At 38.2% G+C, this 17,919-nt stretch overlaps 2 protein-coding genes across 4 annotated transcripts in view; both read left to right on the top strand.

The window, feature by feature from the left end:
* BDP1 (B double prime 1, subunit of RNA polymerase III transcription initiation factor IIIB) overlaps positions 1-9,615 on the top strand; it is a 52,703-nt gene extending 43,088 nt beyond the window's left edge. For both annotated transcript variants that reach the window (XM_064735362.1, XM_064735363.1), the window contains exons 37-42: positions 644-833; positions 1,817-2,030; positions 2,941-2,983; positions 3,835-4,129; positions 5,395-5,629; positions 5,997-9,615. In XM_064735362.1, coding sequence (XP_064591432.1) covers positions 644-833; positions 1,817-2,030; positions 2,941-2,983; positions 3,835-4,129; positions 5,395-5,629; positions 5,997-6,125 — 1,106 coding nt within the window. In that variant the 3' untranslated portion in view covers positions 6,126-9,615. The remainder of the gene's footprint in view (positions 1-643; positions 834-1,816; positions 2,031-2,940; positions 2,984-3,834; positions 4,130-5,394; positions 5,630-5,996) is intronic.
* A 566-nt stretch (positions 9,616-10,181) lies between these two features.
* Positions 10,182-17,919, top strand: part of MCCC2 (methylcrotonyl-CoA carboxylase subunit 2) — a 37,282-nt gene continuing 29,544 nt past the window's right edge. Inside the window, exons 1-4 of one of the 2 annotated variants that reach the window (XM_064735724.1) lie at positions 10,182-10,386; positions 13,724-13,790; positions 17,005-17,089; positions 17,352-17,453. In XM_064735724.1, coding sequence (XP_064591794.1) covers positions 10,255-10,386; positions 13,724-13,790; positions 17,005-17,089; positions 17,352-17,453 — 386 coding nt within the window. In that variant the 5' untranslated portion in view covers positions 10,182-10,254. The remainder of the gene's footprint in view (positions 10,387-13,723; positions 13,791-17,004; positions 17,090-17,351; positions 17,454-17,919) is intronic. The other variant, XM_064735725.1, reaches the window with a different exon arrangement.

Here is a 17,919-nt window from a genome sequence, read left to right on the forward strand (position 1 = left end):
CCTCATTGAGAGCTGTCTTAAATAATGGAGTACCATTGTTGTTTTCCATCTTTTGAAAACTTCACAAATGTTTGTTCCTTAAATTCTAATGGATGGCAGCTGGCAACTCTCTGTTAATATCTATTTGTTGATTAAATTATCTCAGTTTTTCCTCTTAAATTCAAGACTATGCTTCTCAGATCCTGTTCTGCCAATCTGCAGTGAGGGGAAAAATCCTGTGCTTACCTTCAAAATAGTAGACATCTGCCATTTAAAGAAGTAATTCTTAATACCTGAGAGTTGCAATTAAAGACAGAGGGGCACTTGACCACCATGACTTATGTTTAATTAAACTGCAGATTGCTCTTTAATGCTAGAACACCCTTTTAAAGTCTTCATCATTACCAGGCATTTTTAATATTCCTCATTCTAAATGGTAATCAGGATTCCTCTGCAGTGAATAAGCACCAGGAGATGATGATGTGTATCTTATCAGGGAAGTCAGGAAGCTTATTGTCTCAAGAATATGTCCAGTGTCTTTTTCCATGGAGAAATGAATGCCTAAAATTTCAGTACTCTGTGTAGGGAGGATATGAAGAGAACAGCATATTTTCATATTTGATTAATAGGTTTTTTGTTACTTATTTCCTTGAAAAAATTATAGTAGTGAATGATGATCACAGATGTCCAGAGGAAGAACAGACATTCATTTTAACATTGGTGGAAATCCCAGCTGGCTCAAAAGAGTTTGATGCATCTGCTATGGTGGAGCAAACTTCAGAACCAGTACTACCAGCCCCAATACTTATCAGCCCTGTAAATGCAAGTGAAACAACTGTGACTGAAATGGAGAGGTAAATGCTTTCTTTTTAATCAAAGTGAAACAGTTTTTTGTGTACCTTGATTGTTCTCTGACTGTCTAGTACAGATTAGAACTTTCAAAAGAAGAAATGCAAGAGGAAGTAGTTTTGACAGGTGGCTAGAGAATTAAGAAAGTAAAAAGGGCTCTAATTCGATGTGAGGAAGATTCTATTGGTGTTTTAAATTTAGTGTTTTAGTTAGCTGAGATTTTGGTGTCATCTTAATTCCGATTTACCCTTTAGAGTAATTCTTCTTTTTTAGTAGAAGTCATTTGCCCATCTTGAGCTTTACTTTGCAATATGGATACTTACAATGCAAAGCAATTGAAATGAAAAAATCTAAGCATGTTTGCATTTTACATTACTTCAACAGTTTTGTAGAGTATCTGTTTATTAATTGCTCATCCAGATTATTCATATAGATGGTTTTCTGGAAAACATGATAAACAGTAGATGTAAATTCTTATTGTCTTGAATTTACTATTTAAAAGGCAGACAATGTGAAAACACAATTAATTACTCCAAAGAATAATAGCTGGTTTGTCTACTACAATCCAAAAGGGTTTGAATTTCTTTTACAAAGAGTACCTCTGAATGCAGTGTAACAAAATTTTTAGTTCAACATTACTGTTGAGCTAAATCTCTTAGTCCATTTGGGAGGGAAAAAAAAAAACCAAAGGAAAAAGACATTATGAAAAATGGAACTTTGCAAAGTAGTAAAAAACCCACAAACCCATATACTGTACTAAGGAAAGTCCTCAGATCATAACTAGAATGTGATGCAATTACAGCTTTATCATACTCTGCTGCTTCTCTGTATGTCTTATATATGTCTGTATGTTTTTGAGACCATACAGCATGTGGGGGTTCAACTGTGCAGATAAATAATACTGTATTTTTCCACACAGAAACTTCATACAAAGTAAATTTTGGCTTCTAGTACTGTCACAATAATGACTTTATATATCTATAAACAGTATTGGATCCTTGACAACTGCAGCTGGTAAGGTTGCTGGACCTTTGAACAGCAGCATGGAAACCAAACAGCTAGAGAGTGGAGTAGACCCTGTTCCAAAGTTGCAGACAGCTCAAAAACGGTTGGCTGCTGAGCTTGAAGAGAATGATTTTCCTCCTTCCAAGAAAACTCCATCTTCTGTTACAGTGGAAAATAGCCTGGAAACCACTTACAAGGTGAGATCATAATTTGGTGAGTTTGCATCCATGGGGTAGATGCATAACACATAATAGAGCATTTTAATTATTTTTTAATGGTGTTACTTGCTTAAATATGTACTATATATGCCTATACAATTTAAAAGGAAAATCATCACCTATAGATGGCTTTTAGTTTTTAAATCTACAACAGGTTTTGGGTATTTGTTTATTTATTATTAGGGTTTTTTGAGAATCTGTAGGCTCTCAGGTGTTTTTGAATTAGACTTCCTAGTAGACAGACTGGTAATATGTCTTACTTGGTTCATTCTGCATCACCCTTATGACAATGGCATTGCAGGAGAGGAACCTCTGGAGGTATATTGGATGACTGGCAGGATGTCTAGGTGCACTGAATGATGTTTTGAATCTGCATTGTGTCTGTTACATGAAGAAGCTTTAGATAGATATGTTCCTATTGATTCTTAACATAGCAGGTACTAGTTTAAAAAGCAAGTTGCCAGTGAAAACAAGCCACCATCTTTCCAGTATCCTTTTGTGCTTTTTTACAATATGACCAAGCTTATGGCAGCAACTACCATTGATCTTTGTAAGTGGGCTGATATTGTATAGTGTACCTTGGTGTAGGCATGGGTGGTAATTCCCCGGATGATTCAGAGAGCCTTTCTAGGAAGGGATGGATAACCATCTTCTTCCTTCTTTAATCTCTTATCTCAATATCCTTGTCTTGAGTAATTCGTCATAAGAACACCTTGAAAAACCTGCTTAGGAAATGAGTTAAGTGATGAATGATGCTGCACTGTCCTACTGTATCAGTCCTGTGCTTAGAACTGTGCATGTGTGATATGAGTTTATCAATTTCATTGTCTTTTCTGTATTAAGAGCAATTAAAAAAACTCCTTTTTTTTTTTTTCTTTTTTAAATACAGGGTTATTCACTTAAATCCCCAGATGTGCCAATGGTAACTTCTGGTATGTACATGTAAACTGGCAAACCGAAGTATAATGAATATAAACACATCACAACTTAGTATTGGTTGTCATGCTAAATAATTCTTTCTGAGGCCATCTAACAGAATAGTAGAAACAAGTTTTCCTGGTACTACACTAATACCACCATTCCATGCTTTCTGTTATAAACTAGGTGTACCGACTTATATAAATGTTGGTTATTTAATAATGGTTTTAAAAGCATTGCTGTAGCTAGTTTATTAGTGAAATTTGAGAGGTTTTTTTGACTAAACGTGTTATCGTCTCTTAAGCAAATATTTCCACTTTTAAAGGAGCACAGATAATCAAAAGTATTAACTGGCGTTTTAAGCATGCAATGCCAAAATAGTTTGTTTTTATTTTGTTTTGCATTTTTACTGAAAACGTACGGAATTGTTTAGGAGATCAATCATCCTCTGAAGAAACAGAGGAAAAGCAAAACTGCTGACAATGCAATCTTCATTGATCTGAGCCAGTGAAGGGCTTGGTGAACCATAATTTTGGCTCTGAAAAAGACCGCTGAGGGAAGCTGTAGAAACAGGCTAGGTGACTAGACTTAGTTCTGTGGTGTGCTAATAAAGGATAGGGGAAGGGGGAAGAGTGTGCTGTAACTTCTACCAGCTTCTTCCTATAACATCCATATGATCTTGAAGGCTTTAAAAGTAGACCACAAACTTTTAATTCATAGTGGTGACTCATAAAAATAAATGGACAAATAAAACTAAACAAAAATTCAGCCCTTCTGCTGTAATGGTTCAAACCATTTTAATATAATGCATTTTTTGGGCTCTTGTGTTATCATGGAAGTCTTTGACCCTCAACTTCTTTTACAGGGAATCTTTTTCAAAAAACAGAGGCCTCAGCAAAGGAAAAAGTACTTACTTCTGTGTTGGTGTCTGAGTCTATCTCACAACTGGCTGAGAAAAGCCAGCTTGAGACTTTGGAGAGCTTAGGGAAAGCACCACTTGAGAATGCAGCATCTGAAATGGAAGAGGATGTTACGTCTAGATTAACCTCTAACAGAAGAGCAGAAATAAGTGGACAAGGAAAGCAAGAGAATGTGCATGAATCTGCACAGTTGGAGCAAACTAGAAGCCCAGCATCCTCTTCAAAAACTCCATTACTCAGGTATGGAGTAATTGCAATAATGTTTTGTCAGCTTGTTCTGTAAAAAAAGATCATGTTTCTATGTTGACATCTTTTCAGTACCATTGTTTGTGACCAGCATGGCTAAGAGTTACAGTTTCTATTATCTCCTGCAAATCAGAAAGCATCAAACTGACTGCTTTGAAATTTGCATTATTTTACTCATTAAATGAGTAGATCAACTGAAGGGCACTACTGACATATTGTGTGTCTGTTTAGACATGATAGATGCCTTTTGTCAGGCAGGCATCCATGGGCTGTGATAGGAACTTAGGATAATTTGTTCTTTTCCATAGCTAGGTCTCATGTTGTGTCATGTATACCCATCCATTTGTTTGGATGTTCATTCTCCCAGTAAGATTTGTTACTGAATTTTTAGCACTGACATAAGTAATTTCCCCAAAGAAGTTTCAATCTTGGCAGCTCAGAGGATATTCCTCTTACCTATATGTTGACTTGATTTTTAAAATATACCTTTCTGTATTGTTTATTTAAATGTTTTGAGTTCATGTTCTCTGTTGCTCCTGTACTTAATTATTTTGATTGTGATGCTCCACTGGCTTCTTCTAATCTGGCATTTACTTTTTCATTATGCTTGTGTGAGTACCAATATTGTGTATTTATATTTGGGACATCCACAGCAATTGGATAGTGATGCATTAACATCGGAATCCTTGCCTTAAAGTTTACTTCTCTAATTTGTAAACTCTTAACAACATGAAAAGTTAATGCTTTGTGTGTGACTCACATAAGCTCAGTGCTGTGACTTCCATAAGCTCACTAGTCTGGGTTTACTGCTGTAATTAGGCTAAAATCCTGCAGCAGATAGTCTGCTGTAGCCCCATTCTTGGGGATCAGGTTTTCCATTGATTACATGAAGGATGCTCAGAATTTTCAGTTTGTTCTTCAGAAGTGTGCCTCCATCCTTCTTGAAGCCACTCTCCGAAAGTCTGGTAGCTTGTTACGAGCTGTGGAGTACCAGCAAATAATAAGTTCCTGTTCCCAGGCTTAAAAATTGTCAAGAATCTCTGTGACTAGACATAAAAACTCTTGTACCAGAATATTCAGTAATACCAAAGCCTTTCTCAGAATGACTTTTTGGTTTTTTTCCTTAGAATTTTCATATGTCCTGTAGGTGTGTGTTTATTTTTTTTTCCTGTGTATAGAATTGGACTCCTGCAATGCTATTTACATCTTCCTTTTATCGAGCAATCCTATGACATCCTGACCATATTTGTTTTGAACAGGGGTGGACGAAAACCATTGGGATTTTTATCTTTAATTTGCAAAAAAAGTAATTCTGAATCTGCAGAAGACACCAAAGGGAATAGAGGGAAGATCCAAAAGCCACGAATTGTGACTCCAAAACGAAGTCTAAAGAAACCCACTCCATCCGCTAAGGATGAGAGGGAATCTTGTTCCTTTCCCTCTACTTCATCATCTGCAGAACATGAACATGTAGCTGCTGATGCTACAGTTACGGTATGAGTTTACTTTTGAACAACCATGCATTTCTGAGGTGTGAAGAACAGAGAATTAGTTGTTTCAGGAGTGAGTAGATGGGTGTGTAGCATTCATGTTTTGAGTGCAGTATCTGTTCCGGTTGACAAGATTCTGACTTGTGCATGTTTAGGAAGCTTGCAAGGGAACTGAGGTGATTTTTGTCTGCATGGATATCTATTTATTTCTCATTTTCAGTAAACTCTGATTTTTTTTTTCCCCCTTTGGTCAAAACTTCCTACATAAATAAAATACCCTTACAAATAAATCATGTGCATATATATGTAAATATATTTACACATACACACTGATGAAGACTCTTAAGAGCAACCTTTTCTTGTTTTATCAGGTTCCAAGTAACAACTCACCTGAGAAGTCCCCTCTCTGTGCTAAAGATCAAGAGAAGGAAGGAGAACCAATCAAAATCTCTGAGTACTTTTTCAGTGACATCTTTATGGAAGTGGATGATTCAGAATAGCAAAGGGTTTCATAAAAATCTAGGATCACAGAATATACTGCAGCAAGAAAAGAGTATTTTAAAAGTTACAATTCATTCTGATATTCATTATGCCACACTTAATGTCAGCCAGTAATAACAGTAGCAGATAATATATCAGGAAAGTGATCTCTTTAACATTCAGGGGAAACTGAACATTCTCCAAAAGTGATGTAACAGATTCAAAGGAGAAGATGGAAAGCAAAGGCTGAAAAGCCTCATCTCCTGCTGCTCCTTTAACAAACTGGGTGCGATTACTAATAAACCCCAAAACGTGCGACTGGAACTGGGATGCGGGGTCGGACAAAGGAACCATAAACCAAACGCCTTGAACAAGCTCCTCTACCTATGTAAACTCCCTATAAACTATTATCACTGAGCCCAGCAGAATAGCAACTCAAATCTGTGCCCCTCCACTGTAGAAGCTACATGTTAGGCACAATACTGGATCTATCTCCAGATAAGAAAGTATGCCTAGGGACCAGAAAGGTATTAAACCCTCAAAATAGCCTAGGGACCAGAGACAGGTGAAGGCCCCCATCCAGAGAGACATGAATTCAATCAACATGGCTACTGACTGCTTTATCTCAATGCAGAGTAAGTAGAACCAAAATGCAATCAGTACAGGATTTTTCCCTTTCTCAAGCCACATGTTGGGCTCTAAAAAAAATGTATTTGTCCTGGTTTAGGGCAAATTTGAGAGGAAATTTTCAAAGGGGTCCCTCTAGAAAGCAGATTCAAGCGGCCCCTTCCCCCACTGGTTTGGAAAGATTTTCTTGGAGAAAAGTGGAAAAAGCCCTGTTTATTTAACAAGCAAAGTATTCACAAGCATAAAAAAATGAACAATACTAAACAATAACACCTGTTGCTGTTCTGAAGAGATGGCAGATTAATAAAGTCCTTTCCTTGGAGTGTAGCTCCAGCTCAGCTCACTCAGTCTATTACCAGTTCCTCCTGTGCTGGAAAATGCTGTGTCCTGGGTTTCAGTGGGCCACAGGTATGAGGTGCCCATGTTTTTCTGGGTTTTCAGTTCAGAAGAAGGCTGATCAGTTCCCAAAAAAAAGAAAAGCCACAGTCCAGGGAACTTCTCTGCCTCAGCTAGCTAAAACCTAACTAAAAAGAAGGAAAGCTCTCACCTGCCATCTGTCTGTTCTGGAGACAACACAGTCTGTGAGAGAGAATGCAGAGGAGCAAGTGCAGCTTCTGATAACAAGCTTCCCCTTTGCTCTCGGAACCAGTCTTAAAGGTGCAAAACTTAATATCCAGCATAAACAGAACAGATGATTTGGGATACAAGCATCATGAAGTCACCCTAGGACATGTTAATTCGTGCTGTGAAGATGAAGTGGATTCTTTCTGAAGCAACCCAAGAACTTTCAAAATGCTGACATAGTCTAAACCACTACAATGATGTCATAGCACCAGGCTACTTACTGACTGCCAGCTTATGGTTTCACTTGTTTAGACACTGATAGTGAGTGCATGACTATCCTACAGAAAAGTGCAATGAAATAATGTTTAATCTTGCAACAAGTATCCTTTTCCATTTTAATGCTAAAGCTTCTTAGTACTGACTATTCAAGTTCTTTACTTCTTTTTGTGAAGTATGTTACGTTAGAAGGAGGAATTAACCTTTTGGGTATAATGTAATATCTGAAGATCAGAAGGCAAATACTGGAAGTGATGTAGTAAATACATACATGCATATGTCAAGCACTTCAGGTGTTTTTGTTTGAATCTCCAAATTACATATTTTTGTAAGAGTTTTTTAACCACATAGTTTAAAAGATTGTAGCATGAAAAGCCCAGTAGGATTGGTTCCTTAAAAATTTGTTGAAAACTTTAAAACGCAATTTACTAAAAGATGATAACAAAAGGTTAATGTTTGCAACCTTTTTTATCACTTGGAGGAGGAGATTGATGTTTCCTAGTATAAATGCTAATTTTCTTCTAAATTGGAAAACAAAGCTATAGATACAATTTCTTCTCCCTATTTTTATGTGTAGTTGTTTGTATATTTACTGACTTCCTCAGTTTCCGTTGTGCAAAGTAGCACAAAGAGATCGGATTAAACCATGATTATATAATGTCACTTTTGAGGATTTCCTGCTTTGAAGCACTTGAATTAAAAGGGTTTTCTTATGTGCATGTCTGCTTGTACTGTAACTTGTCATAAAATTCTGATTTAGCTTTAGATTTTAGTTTAAGTTTTTATTTACCTCATCAAGAAATTTGTCTGGGTGAGGTAATTAGGTTTATGCACTCTGGTTGCTGAAAGAGTCAATATTTAATCTGAAACTCCTGCTTGCAGTAGTATCTTGAGTAGTCTTAAAATTTTTCCCATTAATTAATACTTGCAGGTACTTTTTCAGAGCAATTTATTATGAAGGTTAAACTGATGTTTAAATGGTATTGTTAATGCTCTCAAGAAACCTATCATCAGGTTTGGACTGGGTAATCCTTTACTGGCAAGTAAATAATACAAATATGTAGTTAATTTTGAAATAGTGGATGAAGTTTGAGAATGTTTTTCTTTTCAGAAGTTGTTGGCAAAGCTTCTGAAGGAACCTTTAAACTATTGTCAAAGAGGAGAAATACAGAAGAAAGCTAATGTTACTGCAAATTGGTATATTAGCTCTGCCAGTGAAATGTCACTAGCAGCAGTATTCCTTGAGGTGATGGAAAAGGGACTAGTGGTCTCAGTGTAGAGTAACTTACTTGAAAGCATCTGATCAACCCACTTCACCCCCCAAAAAACCCTCAAAAATACAACCACAGTTTCTGTTCAGATGGTATCTTGTGCTTTGCCTAATCTGTTTAACTTGAAATGTTTATCTAAGTTTTGTTCTACTGTAAACATTATGAAAGAGATTCATGTATACATGTAACTCCAAGTATTGTATATCTTGTAGATATTAAGTATGCAAGTGTTTACTTCCTGATATGTCTGGCATGTTTATATCAATTGCACTCATAGAGCCTAAAAATAGATTCTTGGGGAGTGGCTATGAAATAATTGCTGTGAGTACCTTTTGAGTGAGTTCTGAGGGGATAATCATTCTATATTCAGTTGCATACATTTTAGCTTGCATTCATGTTATAAGGGGAAAAAAATCAACTACTTCATTACTAAGATTTATGGTGCCTTATCTGCATTGTTAATTGGGGCTATGCTTTCTTTTTTCTTGCAGCAAATAACATGCACTTTGATAGAGAAATTTTTTTTTAAGAACAAATTTAATTTGAATAGAAATAAGAGAATTTTGTGGTTTGTGTATGGAAGTTTTATAATGATGAAGGATGTAAGAAGATACCATTGAAATCTCAATATGTATGTGTAGCATTTTTACAAAGATGTGGCATAAAACTGTTTTGCTTAGAGTTGTCTAGCGCCTTGTATCATCACATACAAGCTTTCTGTGTCAAAGGAAGTAGTCCTATTCTTTATGTAAATTATGTGAATAAATTATTTTCTTTTACCTGTGTTGCTGTTTATCTAAGTTTCAAATGCAGTTTTTAAATACTTAGAAGTCCACAAAGCTAATAAGTGTGAACTAAAGGAAAAGCTGAAGTTTGGGCTGCACCATTGGGGTGCTCACAGACCTGCTGGTAACAGGCTGAGCATGGTTCAGGAGGAGGATCGTCGTTGTTCCCTGGTTTTGTTTTAAGAGTAGAGCTTAATTTACTTGGTAACAGACTCCCTGCTGTTACCTTTCTCTAAAGATAAGGGCCTTGACTTGAAGTAAAACTGGAATACTGAAGAATAGCAAAGTTTTCACACAAGGGAGAAACTCGGACAAAGATGGTTTGGATTTTGAAAATATTGTCCCTATTACTGTACGACAAGTTTCTAAGAAGGGCAAAGGCTTTCCTAGGCTGTGCGTGAAAACACAGTTTTCACGTGTGCGCGTCCCAACACAACTCTTCCAAAGGGTGTTCTACAGCATTAGTTTGTCCAGGGGTCTGGGCTGGGACTCCGCGGCCGGGCCGGCCCCGCTGTGCCCATTGGCTGCGCCGGGGGGAGTGGCGGCGGCGGCGGCGGCCTGGGACGTCTGCTTCGGCTCGGCTTGCTCGGCCCGGCTTGCTCGGCCCGGCCCGGCCCAGCCCGGCCATGCTGCTGGGTGCCCCGCGGCTCCCGGGCCGCTGCCTTGGGCTGCTGCGCCCGCTGCTTGCCCGCGGGTACCGCGGCGACGCGGTGGCGGCCGTGGGGTCGCGCCCTGACGCAAGCTCCGCGCTCTACCAGGTAGGGCGGCGGGGGTTACAGGGCCCGGCCGGGCCGCGGGGCGGGGCGGGCCGCAGCAATGCCATAGAGGAGTCGGTGTGGCCGGGGCGTGAGAGACGTGGCGAGCACGTGTCCGCGCACGGTCCCGGCCCCGGCCCCGGTGCCGCCCTGCGGAGCTGCGGGGGCAGCGCCGCGCCCCGAGCGCCGAGGCCTGTCAGTTTCAGCGGGCCGAGCTCACGCATACCGTGTGAAAAAAAGGCGGGTTAGTGCAGTCGTCTGGCTCATGAATATTTTTGCCCTTTTAAATCGGGATGCCAGCTCTTGCTGCGTTTCAGGCTGATCGATACTGTGCTAGTGAGGTGGAGGCAGGGTTTGTAGACCGTGGAAGATGGAGTCTGATGATTTCAAAGTTGCATGTTTTTGTGTTTACAAATTGATTCCCGAGTTGAAAACAGCTGAAATAGCTGTACAGAGCCATGGACTTGCATCCAAAAACATCATCTTTTGAGGAGGAGAGCTAGGTGTAATTCCAGTTGTCTTTACGAAGAGAGCAGTACTTCCGTCTGGTATAAATACATTTATTTTTAATGGGGCATTATTAACACCATCATATTCAAAAATCGTGTTTACAGTTAGTCTGAGAAAAACATGGCTTTAGGTATGAATCGAGGCTGATAGGAGGGCATGTGTTTGTTTTCGTATTTGTTCATGTAAAATATAAAACTGTGTGTGAAGCAACGGCATGTACTCTTAATGAGATACTCTTAATTGGTTCTGTGTTTGGTTCTGTGCTTTGTTTTGCAGAAACTAAATTTGGGACAGAAATTAGGTGGCTGAAGCTTCTCTGTAATGTCAGAATTTGTATATGTATATACATATATATTTATATTTCTATATATATGTATATACATACAAAGCTTGTGTATGTGAAGTGTGTCTTTATATGTGCACGTATTCATATTTTGTGTACCAAAAAATGATAGTATTTTAATAAAGGTGTTCACTTATCTGAGCTGCCCCCAGATTTGCCCTTATGTCTGGGTTCCTTTCAACCTCAAAAGAAAAGCAAGGCTTGGTAAAATAGCTAATAGTGTTAGTATTTGGTAGAAATAATTTATGGAACACGTTAAAGTGCAAGCGCTGCTTTACAAACACAAAGAGGCACTTCACCACCTGAAAAAAAAGTAATACAAGGAATAACAGCACAAACACAAGAAGACATTATGATAGGTGATGAGGGTCTTGCCTTCCTTGGCTGCTGTTTACCTTTCTGGCTGTGAATTCAGCTAGACAGGCTGGCCTTGATGATGCAAACTGCCTTTTGAACCAGATAGGCAGAAATGTAATTTAAAGGTGAGTGAGTCTAAATTCTGGAAAATGAAACAAAGTCTCTTTGAAGATTCCAGGCACTAGCTCTTACATGCACTGTGGTGGTGTAGCAATAATTCATGTAGCTTGTGCAGTAACTGTTGGATTCGTGTTTAGAGTTTGCCTCTTAATTTTGCATTGAAATTTGTAGAAATCCTCATATTAACAGCAGAATTTCACTCAGTGTGCTGGTGCAAGGACCACTTTCCAGAAGGAACTTGATGCCAGTTCACTGACCTTTTTTTTCTTTATTTAATGACCATGATGAAAAGCCCACAAATACATGGTACAACTAGCATGTTTATTTCTGAGAGTAGTCTTTTCTGTGTGTATTCAGAATTATTTTAATACATCCTTATTTCTCTTTGGTAAAGTATAACAGTGTTCTATTCTGGTTTAAGGCATGAAAGATTGTGATAGAAGTTGAATGAGTTTAAGCAACTCAGATGGTTTTGCGTAGTATTTTTTACAGTTTATCTAAAAAGTCCTTTCACAGTTTTCAGGTAGAGTAGCTAAACTAGCTACAGTGAGTCAAAATCTAATGAGAAAGGTTATGACTGTGATTGCTGTTCCTCTGTTAACGTCCTCTGCCATTTTACCTGCTTTTTGGTTTTTTCCTATGTTAAAGGTGAGTTTCTAAGCACAGTATTGTGTGCAAAAGGAGAACGTGTTTAGAGGGAAAAGACTGACTGAACAAGGAGAAACAGGAAAAATTTTTGGTGTGTAAAGGTGCAAAATGATCCAGGTGGACAAGCTGAACACTAATGTAAAGTAATATTGGGTGTTGTGACAACTCCAGACTCCTAAAAGTATGGAATTACAAGATACATTTTTACCTTTCAAGAGAGTCTGTTCTATCTATTTGTGGCAATTACAAAGGCAGAAAAATAATGGTGTTTTGAAAGTCACTCTACAGTCAAAGCACTTCAAATGTGAGCTGAATCTGTTCATGTTTTTATTTTATTTCTGCTTTGTTTCTTTACCTTTCAATGCCTAAGTGAACAAACTCTACTGCAACATTTGCAGCATCTTCCTAAAGGAAACTGTAAGTCTGTGTGTTCGAGTATATATGAGAGTTATAGAGAGTTAACATGGATTTACCAGCTGGTTTTTTTTTCTGTGAAAGTAGGCTCAAACATCATATAAATGAGAATTAGACAAGGCAATCAGATCTTTTTGTGCAGCATGTTCTTTTATTGCAGCTGTATTTTTCAAAAAGGTAGTAAAGTTCTTAATGTGTTGGCAAAAAAACCCCAACAAATTAAGCTTGACTAATACCTTCAAATTCCTAAGAAACTGTAAAAAAATCCCAACTTGCTGTAGTGTGCACATGGAGTTTTGGATAATTTGAATGAAAATGGTGAGCTCAGTACTGATTCACTCATATTCAGATTTTGAATCTTTGTTTTTCTAAAAGTATGATAGCAAAAACAACAGCTTAAAAAAAACAAAAAACCCAAACACAACCAAACCAAGACAAAACAAAGCAAAACCAACTATTGTTTTATCTTCTTTTTCAACCTAGAGAATAAGAATCTAAAAAGTGTTTACCAAAATCTATTTGACCTAGGTCATTCATCCTTTGGTACAAGTAATAAGGACACTTAATTCAAATCTGTGGTTTTTACAAAGTTAGATTCAAAATGCAAACAAACCCATGCCAAAGATAAACAAAATCTAAGAAACAGCACTTCAACTCTATAGTAACCAGTTTATTTTAGTTTATTAATTTCAGAACTTGTCTTTTCCTATCCTAACACAATAAGATTTTATTGTATAACATTTTGATTAAATGCTTTGGGATGCTTGAGAGAGGCTAGTTCTAGGGTAGAAATGTTACTACTTTAAAGACAATACAGAGACAGTATTTAGTAAGGTAAAATTAGATTTGGAAGAGAAATTAGTCTTGTACTTCTTATGTTTGTTTATTAAAAAATTAAATATAGTCACCCTTGGTTGAATTTAAAATTCTGTTTTGCTCTCCACTTAGGAGAACTATGAACGAATGAAGGCACTGGTAACTGAGCTACAAGAACAAGCAGAAAAAATCAGGTTAGGTAAGTATGAAAGTCTAGATTTTAGAATAATAACCTGGTGCTTGGGCTTGTTGAACCTCAAAGAGTTGGCCTTGCCTATTGATCCAGCCTGCCCAGATCCCTCTGCAGAGCCTTCCTGCCCTGCAGCAGGTCAACACTCCCATCCAATCTGGTGTCATCTGGGAAGTTACTGAGGATTCACTCAATCCTCTGTCCACATTGTTGTTAAACTTATTAAACATGACTGGATCCCAAACCAAGCCCTGGGGAACCCCACTAGTTACACGAGCTGGATGTAACTCTAGCCAGAGACAGGGCCTAGCTGTCCAGACAGCGCCTTTTACCCAGCCAAGAGTGCACCAATCCAAGCCATGAACAGCCAGTTTCTCCAGGAGAAAGCTGTGGAAAATGGTGTCAAAGGCTTTGCCAAAGTTCACAGAGACAACATCCACCACCTCCCTCATCCACTAAGTGGGTCATCCTGTTATAGAAGGAGATCAGGTTGGTCAGCCAGGGCCTGCCTTCCCTAAACCTCTGCTGGCTGGGCCTGATCCCCTGGTTGTCCTGAATGTGCTGCATAATGGCCCTCAATGTGATTTGTTCCATTTGTTCCTCTGGCACCAGTGTCAGACTGACAGGCCTGCAGTTCCCTGGATTGTCTCTCCAGCCCTTCCTGGCAGTGCGTGTCTGGACTAACTTCTGGTCACCTGGGACCTTCCTCTTTAGCCACACCTGCTGGCAAATAATTGAAAATGACTCAGTGACTCCACCAGCTCCCTCAGTACCCTTGGGTGGATCACATTTGCCCCCATAAACTTGTGTGTGTTTAAGTGGTGTTTAAGTAGTGGTGCAGGCCACTGCCAGTTGGATTAAAGGAGCTTCAGTTTGCTCCCTTCCCTTTGCTCCCTGTCTTCCAACTCAGCGGGCTGATATCCTGTTAAAGACTGAATCAAAGCAGGTATTAAGTACCTCTGCCTTTTCCTCATCCTCTGTCACTATAACTCCCCATGCATCCAATAAAGGATGGGAATTCTCTATTGTCCTCCTTTTATTGGTTGATCTTTTCCAAGTTTCTAGCTATAGTTGAGCTGGCAAGGAGAAAGCAGGTTGGTAGTAGTTTAAAAGATCAAAATCTGTGTTTCTTCTTTTTGACTTGTAAGGCTGCCTGAATGAATTGCAGTTGACTATAATTAATGGAAACAATAAAATGAAAACATTTAGTAAATACCTAATTATGCTGCTAGAGGCTGAGCATGTAGCTTTAATTGTGCCCTATCATTATGCTGGTTTTGTCATTTCATACACTGTTTCTTATATAACACAATTTCTTTCGCAGCTTTGGAATGGAGCACAGTTAAGATTTTGTGCTCAATGCTTTTTCTTTCTTGCTGTGAAACAGGGATCCAGAGTTTCCTGAGGAGATGTTGAAATCCATGGGCTGCCTCTGTCTTTTATGGGTGTAGAGACTGTTCAGCAATTAATGAACTAATGATATGTGCCTCATAAACTAATGGTTATGACCTTCTTCCTTGCTGCTTGTGTGCCTGTTACACAATGACAGGACAAGACCATAGTGTTCATCTTTCCTTCATCTGAGCAACCTCTACCAGAATGTTAGAGTGACATTGATTGAAATTGCTTTACATAGCATTTAAGTATATAAGAAAAATTAGGTACCTATGTTGAATGCTTCTGAAGTATATGTGCAGCATCTTTAGATTTCGCTGTAAAAGCTGTCAGAGGATGAGTTCTTGTTTGAGGTCTTTGCAATGAATGCTTCATTTGTTAGCTGTTACTCAGTGTGTAGGGTTTTTCTGAACCCATATCCCACTCTACTGAGTAATCCCCAGCTGTGCAGTAGGAGGTGGTCCCTGCCCCTTTACCACAGGTGGTTTTCTGACAGGAAGCACAAGAAGCAGGTGAGATATCTTTAATTTCCATGACTGATCATAGGACATCAGCAGTTACAGTGGTGTAGGCATTGTTGTAAAGAAGAAATTAAGAAGAGGTTTCAACTTAAATGCTGCCAAGTGTGTTTCATTGTTAGGGACACTACTTCTCAGAATGGAGGTTAGTGCAGGGTAGAGTGTCTTGATGTTGGAAGAGGAATGTTCAATAGAATCGCTACTGGAAGCAAGCATGTGTGGTGCGCCAAGATGACAAAAGTCTCAGGATGGAAATTATTTTTGCAGCGTCACACAGTGTAAATGAAAGACTTCAGAGGTCTGAGATAGTGTAGTTATGATGTAACGAGATGTTGAGAACATGGATGAGAGTAGTATCTCTGTGGGTGGATATGAGAGGTTGTTTTTTAAGAAACTTGTACAGAAAGAATTTACAAGATTTAGACTTAGGCTGGATATATAGATCGAATTAACTGGCTGAACTGAAAATAAATTGTGGGCTTTCTGGCATGCTTGACAGGTAGGAAATTATGTGTGTGGTGATCAAGGAAGGAGGCGGGGAAAAGGACTTCAAGGGAGGCTTAGAATCTCTGTTTCAGTTATGTGTAGCTGACAGAGAAATCCTGGAGTCTCAGGAGAAATGTTAGCAAAACATAACATCTTCATTTTGGACAGGGAGACAATTTTAGAGTGATGAGGCAGATCAGTGATCTGTCTACACTGAGACAATGTTTCTGTAAGTTGTTACAAAGAGGCTGAGGTGTGTCAACAAATCTTGAAGTATTGAATGACACAAAGCTCTAGAGAGCAAAAGATTTAGGATGACCTCTAGTGAAGAGTTGAAATGAAACAAATATAAACTTGATATTAAATGCTGTATGTCTGAATTCTGCCTACAGTTTTGGCATGGTCTAAGGAAATTAATCTAGATGGTGCTGGGTCATTCAAGAATGCATTCAGTGTAGCTGTTATGAATGAGTTCTAGGGATTAGTATTTCCTGTAGGTCGACTGATGTGCTTTCTACATATTTTTGTTTTCTGCGCTTGTGTTTATTGCCAAGCAGTGGGGGAAAGTTTCAGACAACTATGTTTATTAAAATCTCTGCCTCAAGACTAACTGTAAAAAATGAGGTGGAAATAAATAGGTTCTAAAAAACAAGCCTTTTTATCAATACCTTAAATCTGTTTGAAGTAGAAACTATTATTTATTATTAAGGTTCATACTTCAAAAACTGGAACTCATCAACATTTCCATTCAAAGTTTTAATATAACTGACCATTTATCTTATCTGCGTCAATAGAAAATGTGACAATTTACTGTTGTATCACAGGAGGTGGAGAAAAAGCTCGTAAGCTTCATACATCAAGAGGAAAGCTGTTACCCAGAGAAAGAATTGACAAGCTTATTGATCCTGGGTAGGTGCTTCCTTTTTCTTTTCTTAAACATTTCAGGTTGTCTCCTGCAGGTAAATATTGCAACAGGCTTCTTTCCTCTTTAGCTTCCATAAACACTAACATGATGAACACTAAATAACATTATTGAAATTTTACAAAAATGTTCTTTGGAATACTGATCTCCTTTGAAAAAAATCTTTCAAAATTTAACCTTTAAAGTAAGATTCAATGGCAGATTGAACTAGTAGTATTTTACCATTTTATTTCATTTGTCATTATTCAGGTCTCCATTTTTGGAGTTCTCCCAGTTTGCTGGTTACCAGTTGTATGGTAATGAAGAGGTACCTGCAGGAGGCATTATCACAGGCATTGGACGAGTATCTGGGTGAGAGATTCCAGTCATCTACATTACTTATGATATGAAAAGGAAGAAGGAATAATTTTATTCAATTTCCAGTATTAGGCTGTTAGTGTTTTTAATGTTTTGTTTCAGACACTCAAAAATCAACAAAATCAGTATCTCAGTTTGTTTGGCCATAGCTAAAAGGAAGTGAGGTATTTTATTTTGTTTTTTGTTTGTTGGAGATTTTTAGTTAGTGTATCCCACTAACTAAATAAAACATACATGGAGTTTCAGATGTCCAGTGAAGGAAAGAGATGAGTGCATTTGGAAAGCTTTAAAAAAATAGCATGGTATTTTAGCCTAAAAATTAGTTTTGCTTACTTAAAGTACCTCCAAGATTGTTCTTGAAGTTAATTATGGTGCTATGCAGGATTATTTTACTCCTTAAAATAATGGCACAGGACATTATAGTGCTGAGGCTGCTGTTACAATGTGCCCTTGAGTGAAG

The sequence above is a fragment of the Zonotrichia leucophrys genome, chromosome Z (assembly GCF_028769735.1).
Source record: "Zonotrichia leucophrys gambelii isolate GWCS_2022_RI chromosome Z, RI_Zleu_2.0, whole genome shotgun sequence".
Classification (NCBI taxonomy): Eukaryota; Metazoa; Chordata; class Aves; order Passeriformes; family Passerellidae; genus Zonotrichia; species Zonotrichia leucophrys.